General features: G+C 41.8%; 1 protein-coding gene across 1 annotated transcript; it reads left to right on the top strand.

Moving 5' to 3' along the window:
• The first annotated feature begins 522 nt into the window (after positions 1 to 522).
• LOC103721800 (salt tolerance receptor-like cytoplasmic kinase 1) lies at positions 523 to 2404 on the top strand. The gene is made up of 2 exons (XM_039114807.1): positions 523 to 1283; positions 1373 to 2404. The coding sequence occupies exons 1-2, from the start codon at positions 896 to 898 to the stop codon at positions 2074 to 2076; spliced, it is 1092 nt and encodes a 363-aa protein (XP_038970735.1). The 5' UTR covers positions 523 to 895; the 3' UTR covers positions 2077 to 2404.
• The last annotated feature ends 6680 nt before the right edge of the window (positions 2405 to 9084 follow it).

Raw genomic sequence — 9084 nt, 5'->3', positions numbered from 1 at the left:
TATACCGACAGCATCGAGATCAAATGCTGATGCCTCCACGTAAACTAGCCCTCTCTCCTCCGCTGCATCCACGTCACCAATTCCCTCCATTCGGCTCCTTCTCAAGTTAATGGACTCTACTCCGTGAGACACGCTCTGAATGCAGATTACATCCATCTTAAGAGTTACTCCATGATCGAAAAAATTTATAAGCGACTCTCTGAATTGGATAGGCAGTCCCTACTTCTTGACTTATCGCGAATAGCAGAGAATTGTAACTTTTTCAGGACCATGTATACCAGAAGGCCAACAAAGCCGTTGACTGGATGGCCTTCTACATATTATCCAGGAGATTTTCTTTAGGTAAACCAGGCCAATATTTTTTACTTATCTGGCCAGCTTTTTTTTTTTTCTAATTTTTTGGGTTATATGTGAGAAGGTAGTGTACCAAAAACTCCCATCCCCATCCCCTTGAGGCAACAATGTTAAAACTCTAAAAATTTTGCCAAGACCCTCGCGCCCTCGCCAAGAAACCTCGTGTCTCTTTATTAGTTATTACTTATTAGTCGTTTACTTCTATATTTATCCATATAAATACTCCCCTGCTCCTCTTCCTCTCTTCGCCCCTACTCCTTTTCCTCTCTCCTTCTCCCTGTATCCTCGGTCTCGTTGTATCACAGCAGTTGTGAGAGCATGTCAGGGCTCTGGTATCTCTCAGAAGATCTTGGTCAACTCTGTTTTATTATTCCTTCTACTAATTATAAACCCAGCAAAATCCATTAATTCCTCTCCTCCGCCGGAGCAACTTAATATTCTATTCCGAGAGCCGGAGACCGAGACCGGGAGCGAGAGAGGAATAAGTCTCGCTTTAGCTCTCGGCATCGCCTCCGCCGCTTTCATCCTCTCCGCTGCACTAATGCCAGTCGCCGACCTTAAATTCCTCGGCCGGTGCGCCCTACCCTGCTGTCGCCCCCGCCCCCGCCCCGCATACCCGGAGCGCGGCCTCAAAGCCTCCCATATCGCCGACGAGCTCCCCAAGATCGCCTACGTCCGCCAATACGGGTGGCTGGAGGTGGAGTCGCTCACCAGGAACTTCACCGCGGCGGTGATAGGGGAGGGGGGCTTCAGCACCGTCTACCTCACCCGCCTCCGCGGCGCCACCGCTCCCTCCTCCTCCCTGGCCGCCGTCAAGGTCCACCGCAGCGGCGAGCGCCTCCACCGCGCCTTCCTCCAGGAGCTCGACGTCCTCCTCCGCCTCCGCCACCCCCGCATCGTCCGCCTCCTCGGCTTCTGCGACGACCGAGGTAGCCCAGCCCTCACCCCACTGTGATCGGATCAAAACCCAACATCCCTCGCTGGCTCTATTTCTAATCTGGGCATTTCTTGATAACAGAGGAAGGGGTTCTGGTGCTGGAGTACGTGCCGAATGGGAGTCTCCACGAGAAGCTCCACAGCGGCGCCGGCGACGCCGCCGCCCTGGGGTGGGCACGGCGGATGCGGATCGCCTACGAGGTCGCCGGCGCGGTCGAGTACCTCCACGACGGGTGCGGCGAGCTACCGATCGTCCACGGCGACATCACGACGGCAAACGTCCTCCTCGACGGCGGCCTCGACCCGAAGCTCTGCGACTTCGGGTCGGCCCGGGCCGGGTTCTCGTCGGCGGTCCGGTCGGCCGGGCCGATAATCGGGTCGCCGGGCTACGCCGACCCGCACTACCTCCGGACCGGGATGGTCTCCAAATCCACCGACGTATATAGCTTCGGAGTTCTCCTACTGGAGCTCATCACGGGGCTCCCTGCCGTCGGGTCGGAGGAGGGGAGGGTTTTAACGGCGGATATGAGGCCGCGGCTGAGAGAGGAGGGGAGAGGGGTGGCGGAGGCGGTGGACCCTAGGCTAGGAGGGGAGTACGACACCAGGGAGGCTGCGGCGATGGCGGCGGTTGCCGCCCGCTGCGTCGGGGAGCAGCCGAGCCTCCGGCCGTCGATGGCGGAGATACGGTTGATCATGAGGGAGGAGGTGCCCTCGTCGTCATCAGCCGTTGTTGCAGGATCAAACGGTAAAGCGGCGGCTTTAAGATCCTCTCTCACCGTATTCTGATCTTTCGTTTTTCGTTACGAAAGAGTTGACGGGGTGCAGTGGGGAAATTATGGGGGCGATTTGTTTGTGTTCTTGGAAGGGTTGGTGGTGTAAATTGCAACGTTGGGAGCAGCTTCACAGTGTTATGTAGCCTACGTGGGTGGCTTTTATTTGTTTGGTGCTGAATGGGGGACCATGAATTCAGATGAATGTCTGTCGCTCGTTTCTTTCCAATTGCATGTCTAATATTTTTTGAGTCCTGTAAGTCAATATTGTTGGAGGATTTTCTAGTCCTCACTGAACAAGCTTGATGAATTGATTTCTTGCTGTGTTTATCATTTTTTTGAGGTAAGTCTTGCTTGCTTATGTCCATGGTGGGCTAATATTTTCAAATGGAACCAATTGTGCACATAGTTCCATGAAACCTTTGAGTTTTCTCTTCCAAGTTTTGCAAGGATGCTTGCTTGGTGCTGAAAGAAGGATAATGACTTTCCAGTGTGGATGCTTTCTAGTTGCATGTATGGGTTTCATTTCCTATTTTTGGACGCCTGTGAAAATTTTGGTCCCTCTTTTTGGCTGAGATAAACCAACAAAATCTAATTATCAGCCGGTACAATATATTAATATCAGTTGATATTTTTAATCACTTTTTTTTTAATTTTTAAAATATAATTTTTAATTAATAAATTTTGGAATTCATACTTAAATATATTTTAATATGGATTAGGCCGAGAAATCCATATCTTGGTTTGAAAATATTATCCGAGATAAAAATATTTATTTTTTTCTAAATTTTATCATTTACCACATTTGGCCTAGATAAACTGAAATCTTAATTCATCTTGGTCTTGGCTACCTATTTAGATAAGTAGTATCTCAAGATTTCAAAACCTTGGTTGCATGCTTTAAACTAGTGGTATAAGTCTCGGGAACCAATATATCTTCGGAACTACAAGAACTCTTAGAATGGGATTCCAAACTTGGTACCTTTGTGATTTTGAGTAGAGTTCCTCTTTTGAGAGTATAGCATGATGAAAGTTGTAAGCGGGGAGTAATTGTCCATCATTGGTTTTGCAGAATGAGGTAGGAGATTTTTCTTTTCTTTTCTTCTTTTTGCTGAATGATATATATTTGGTATTGCCTTTTTTGCTCTCTTGTATAAGTAAAAGTTGAGCAGTAGTAGTTGGGTATATGCATACTGTTGCGGGCCATCCCCCATTTAAGGTACAGAACCTTTTCGCTACTAGCCAATGTGGGACTAAATTCAAGGCCCCCTCCCCCCCGCAACACATACATCATCGTATAATTTCATAAAAAAAAAATATAAATTGCCATCCCTATCTCTCCTTCATTGTAATCTCGGGATACTTATGGCATCCATGAATCCAAAGGCGAGTGCTACTACCATCGAGCTGTTGGAGCTCATAATCCTACAAATTTGGCCCCAATTCCTCTCAAGTCTTTGAATCTCAGAGGAATGATGGGATCTTGGAGGAGTTTTGGAAGGTTTCGTTGGGGAAGAAGACGTAATGGTGGAAGAGCTTGATAATGGAGAGGATGAAGCCAACACTAAGGTTGGCTAGCAAGAAAGTCCGGTGGGCACCATGACAACATTGATGTGTAAGGTAGCAATGACATCAGCAACCAAGAAGGTGATCAGGCTATTGGGGATGGTAAGGCAGCAAATAGAGTCGGGGTCGAAGGAGTGAAATGAGGCCACCCTCTCATCAGAAAGTCTCGCAGATTGGTTTGGAAGATGGGTGATCTTTAGATAGCACATGTTTTTCAGAAGGCAAACCGAGCAGTGGACTGGATTGCTTCTTTGGTCCGACATTTTGGAGAGGTCCTCTGGACTTCTATAGGAGATATTCCCTATCCCTTGCACTCTTTACTTTCTGTTGACTTGGCAGGATGTACTCACGTTAGAGTTATATAAATTACCGTTTTCACCAAAAAAAAAAAAAAGGTGTGAAATAAGGGGCAGGCGAGGTATTGGAGAGAAACATGGAGTTTGAGTCCAACCAGGAGAAACAATATGATATACTTGTTGGAACTCTATTCAATGCAATTTTAGAGCTAATCATCTATATCAATCCATCTACTTCCCATTAGTTAGCTATTGGCTCTGATACCACCTACTGGGGAGAAATAGGAAGTTCAAGTCCAACTAGAGAAGTCCTTGACATACAAGATTCAACTTAAAATTTTAAGCCATAAAGTTTTGGGTCTAGTCAGCTATACCGAACTATCTGCCTTCTGGTTAATTATTTCATATGGGACTAAATCTTATATATGATTCTCAATATGCAGAAGAGACATGTGAGGGAGGCAGCATGGAAGGATGCATAGAGAAGGTTTCAACATTTTTCATGACGCACACTTTTAAAATTGGCAGTACATTTTTTCTGACAATGCACATATTTTTATTCATTCACATTAATGAAAAGTATACAGCTATATGTGATGATAAATACTTTTTTATTCTGTAGATTCAGTAGCCGGAGCACAACCTTCCATTCCAACTATGATACAGCGAGAGCCAGCAAGGAATACGTTCTCCATGTTTAGTGGTGCCTCGTCAATTAGTTGACCTTTTTTTTTTTTTTTTTTTGCTAGAGATTAGTTGATGTTCAAGGAAGAGAAAAGGGGCTCCAATATTGTAACGTACTAAGTCATCAGGCAAGATCTGGACTAAAAAGAAGAGTTTGTAGGCAAAAGGTAAGTCCTATAATGTTTGTCGCTGTCGCAAAGCCAATAAAGCTATAGAATATACATACATACTTACGTATACATACATACATACATATATATATATATATATATGTATATATGTATATATGTATGTATGCATGCATTTACGTATGTATGACTGTATGTATTTGACATCCTCCTCCAAATAATATAAACAATGCAGGAGCCTTGTTCTAAACCCATCAGCGATGCCCAAAGTCACGGACTTATACCACTTGCATAGGGGTTTCATTCAAACTTCTTGTATGGATATAGTTATGTCCCAATATCTGCAAAATGAAACCCACATGCATGTACATCAATCTAGAATTTTATCCAAAAAAATTACTCTGAAGAGATTATTTAAATTTCTTAGCTTATATAAGTATTTAAAATCTAACAAGTGTATAGTCAATATAGAACTAAATACACGCTCGCATGGGCCGTCACATATTTCTTCCATTTAAGTCATGGCAGCCTGGCTAAAGGTCTGAATCTATTTGTTCCAATCACAAGTACAACTAATTTAATTACAAACATCACGATCAGCCAACAATAAACCCATATAGGCTCATGCTATAATATTTCTTAATCCACGTAGACTATGGATTAGGTCTGCTCTAATATCATTTGTAATAATTTAGGATCTCGCCCAAAAAATCTAATCAGAAAGTATTATTTAGATTCTTTAGCTCTATATAAATATCTAAAATCTATTTAGTCTACAACCGATGAAGAACAAAATACATGCTCACAGAAGTCCTCATGGTATACCCTGTGATGTGCATATAGACCTAAATTGGTACACAATGGTATACATCATCATACAAGCTGATACATACATAAAGAAAAAGAATAATCCAGCATGAGCATTTCACACTAGGGTTAACAACTTGAATCTAGTTCCCTATGATATAATCTGAAATTCTCTATTGTTGATGATATAGGGTATCTAGAAGTGCAAGAGGGAAGAAGATGGAGAGTAATATAAATATATTGGAAAAAGGAGAGACAGACGACAGAGGGAGAGAATCGTGGAGAGAGTCACGGATAGACCGGCTGATGGGTATCTAGAGGTCTTCCCTAGCTTCCAAAATAATTGAACTATCTAGTACTTCATGCACTTCCTGGAATTCCATTAGGCTCCATGATCAATGGTGGGACTTCCTTCAGTACATGTCCTCATCTGTTAAGCACCATCATCGATTGGAAGGAACTAGTTGTGCAAGGATGAACAATACAATTGCTTCATTATTTCCAGAGCTAGAAAGGTAGCATTGGCAGATTACTAAATATAAGCTATTTGAAATTCAAAATTCAAAATTTAGAATTTAAAATTTAAAATTTTTAGAATCATAGATCTTTGATATGTGGATTGATACGGGGCTGAGATGAAGATACTACCAACAGGTAGCATGACAAGCTCCGATTGTTGTCCAATCACAGCTATTAGTGCATCTCATTTTCAGGAAGAAAGGAAGAAGAAAGAAAGCATGATGAACAAGGGGAAATTGGCTCATCAGGCCCAGTCCTATTGAACAATTGCAAGCATACTGTCGGTGCTCTAGGGTCCTACGACCATATATCTCTAAGAAAAGTGATGAGATTCCATTAGGACAAACAGAAATGGAGCAAAATGATTACAAAAGGGACCAAAAGCTGTGCAACAAAAGTGACACGAGAGAGTGGAGAAGGCAAGAGGTAAGAAAAGAGTGCATGGTAGTAGTTAACCGACACATATACTTTGTCCTGACAAAGAATTGGAATGGGACACGCAAGCGTGGAAGGTGTCTATTCTTCTATCCATCCCTTTCTTTAGGAGTTGGAAGAAGGATGGTACGCCTGCCTACTCTCCAAATAGTCATATGGGACATCCTCCATAAATACATTTGGATGTGAGAATGGATGCTTCTTTTGACTACAAATAGAGCTGGCAATTTGTGGGCCATACCATGCTGTGATGACAGTAGCCATCAGATAAAAATACTAGCTAGAATTTAGGACATGCAGGGTAAAAGTTTGTAGTCACAAAATTCAGGGCCCAACAACCACTTCTCATGCAACGTTCTTCCCAAAGTCTTGTCTCCTTTGATGAGAATATTGGGGCCAGCAGACTAGAGTTTGGTGAAGTGTAGCTTCAGCGGCAGCAATTTTTTTTTTTTTTTTGTCCTTGTTCTTGTCGTCTTGTTATAATAACGGTCCAGATAAGATTAACTTGGCTTTGGTCTGCTCAAGTTGGATGAGATCATATCAATTCAAGTCCATCTTAGATTTGATCATGCTATGGTTGGAGTAATGGATTGTCTTTTCTAATTTTCAAATCTTAAGTCTAGCTTTTCCTGAATGACAAGATTGAATTTTGGCTTATTGGTGTGCCAATTTGGCTCGAGCAAATCAAATAGCTAGAAGTAATTGATACATCTATGATTTAATGTAGGTATGAGATGCCTTCTCTTATTGTGTGCACGCGCCTTGTTTGCATCCATACAATTAATTGTATGCGCCGATCTTGTTCTACAATTAATTGCAGCAAATAGTTAGATTTTTTTTTTTAATTGTAAAAATAATCATTCTCATGAACGTGCATGGTGCATGAATGCAGTCAATACTTACCTATCCACTTTTAGTTTATGTCATTGTTATCGCTTGTGAATAATTGGATCTCGAGAATGACCTGACCATAAAGTTGACGGTAGATTAGATGTCATTGTATGTATCATGCTTCCAAAAAAAACACTACCCACTAGTATATCATAGTATAATTGTGATTCAAAAGATAGAGCAGAAAAAAGGGTGTAAAGGAGGAAAATCATAAATCAACCCTAAATACACCTAAGATATGAGAATATTTAGAAAATGATAGCTCACTGGTCATGAGAACGACAAGAATAGCCAGTTGTGCAATTCAGTTAATTTTTTTTTTTTAAATTTTCTTGCAACTCCTGTTCTTCATGAGCAGTTCTTCTTTTGTTGAAAATACTCGCAACTAGTTAGACCGATGAGAATAATCATAGGTCATCCTCTTTTATGTAGTAACTATGCATCATTACCTTGTCTTATAATCTCATTCTCTTCTGTTCACTTGTTCTCATACATTTTAGCCATAGTCTACTTAAGGAATCAATGTCTTTCAGATATATTCAATAATTTCAGAACTGTAGTGAGTGAGAATGATGTCCAGAAACTTTCTGCATAGGAGAGATGGTGACTGCCAATATTATAAGGGCATCAAGAGGAGGCACATCCAAAGTATGATCCTAGATATCATTATATCTAGAGTTGATCCTCTCAGCCTTCTTAGTTGAGAGTTAATTTTCAGGAGCCTGGGTCCTTGATAAATCAGCTTTATGGTTGTGGGGAGCCCATCATTTCTAGCTTAAATAGCTATTAAAGGTAAAAAAATAAAAAGAAAATAAAGATTCGAGCTAAACCATATTGAGCCATTATAAGATAGCCTGGCCGAGCAGCCGGTGTTGGCGACCAACCTTATGCCCTGACCAATCTATGGTATGATCAAATACACAATTTGAATCAAAAAGCGCTCATCGTGCCAACTGCATCACTATGGTGCTCAGAAATTCTCCCAGAGCCATCTCATTGGAATCCTTTCTTCAAAGTTGATGCGTCTAAAACTAGCATTTTTCAGCATTAAAAATCTGGAATGCATGACGTCCAACATTGGTTTTAGGTAGTGATAGCACCTGACAAGTTTGATGTACACAGCTGATTCGCTGATTCAAAAGAGACTCTTAGACATTTGGTTCAAGGCATTTACCTTACAATAGCCAAGATATAACTCCTACTTGCCCCCTGAAAGAGCCACCACCTGATACACCAATATCATTTTCATTACAGGAAGCGATCTAACACAAGTAAATACAACTCTAACATCAAGCAAGTAGTATCAATTTGATCAATCCATTTGGCCTTACAAACCTTTTCGCTAGGATCTTTCAACTGAAACCATCGAATTAAGAGAAGGTTGATGCGAAAGAAACAGATTGGTGAGCAGGAGATAATTAATACCTTTTGGCTTCTGGGGTCAAGCCATTATAAGTGTCAGTTCTTAGAGAAACCTCTTCTCAGTAAACAACACATCGCCAAAGAAAATCTCTTAAGCTACATTCCTGTTCATGAGCAGCAAATGCTCAACAGTGATCTTCCAAATCAGAGATTAAAGCCAAATAACCCTGCTCCCAGACATCCTAAATGATCAAAGAAAAAGGAAAATTGCAGAACGGGAGGAGTAACAATAACTTGATTCCGGCCACTATTAGAAAAAATTGGATTTAGTCCTGC

Source organism: Phoenix dactylifera, chromosome 17 (genome assembly GCF_009389715.1).
Source record: "Phoenix dactylifera cultivar Barhee BC4 chromosome 17, palm_55x_up_171113_PBpolish2nd_filt_p, whole genome shotgun sequence".
NCBI classification, from domain to species: domain Eukaryota; kingdom Viridiplantae; phylum Streptophyta; class Magnoliopsida; order Arecales; family Arecaceae; genus Phoenix; species Phoenix dactylifera.
Note: the sequence above shows the minus strand (reverse complement) of the source record. Positions and strands in the feature narration are given on the sequence as shown.

Excerpts from the sequence above, each read along its gene's own strand:
- LOC103721800 (XM_039114807.1), top strand. The coding sequence starts at position 896 with ATGCCAGTCGCCGACCTTAAATTCCTCGGCCGGTGCGCCCTACCCTGC. Across the intron at positions 1,284-1,372 it reads CGGCTTCTGCGACGACCGAG|AGGAAGGGGTTCTGGTGCTG; the intron begins GTAGCCCAGCCC and ends TCTTGATAACAG.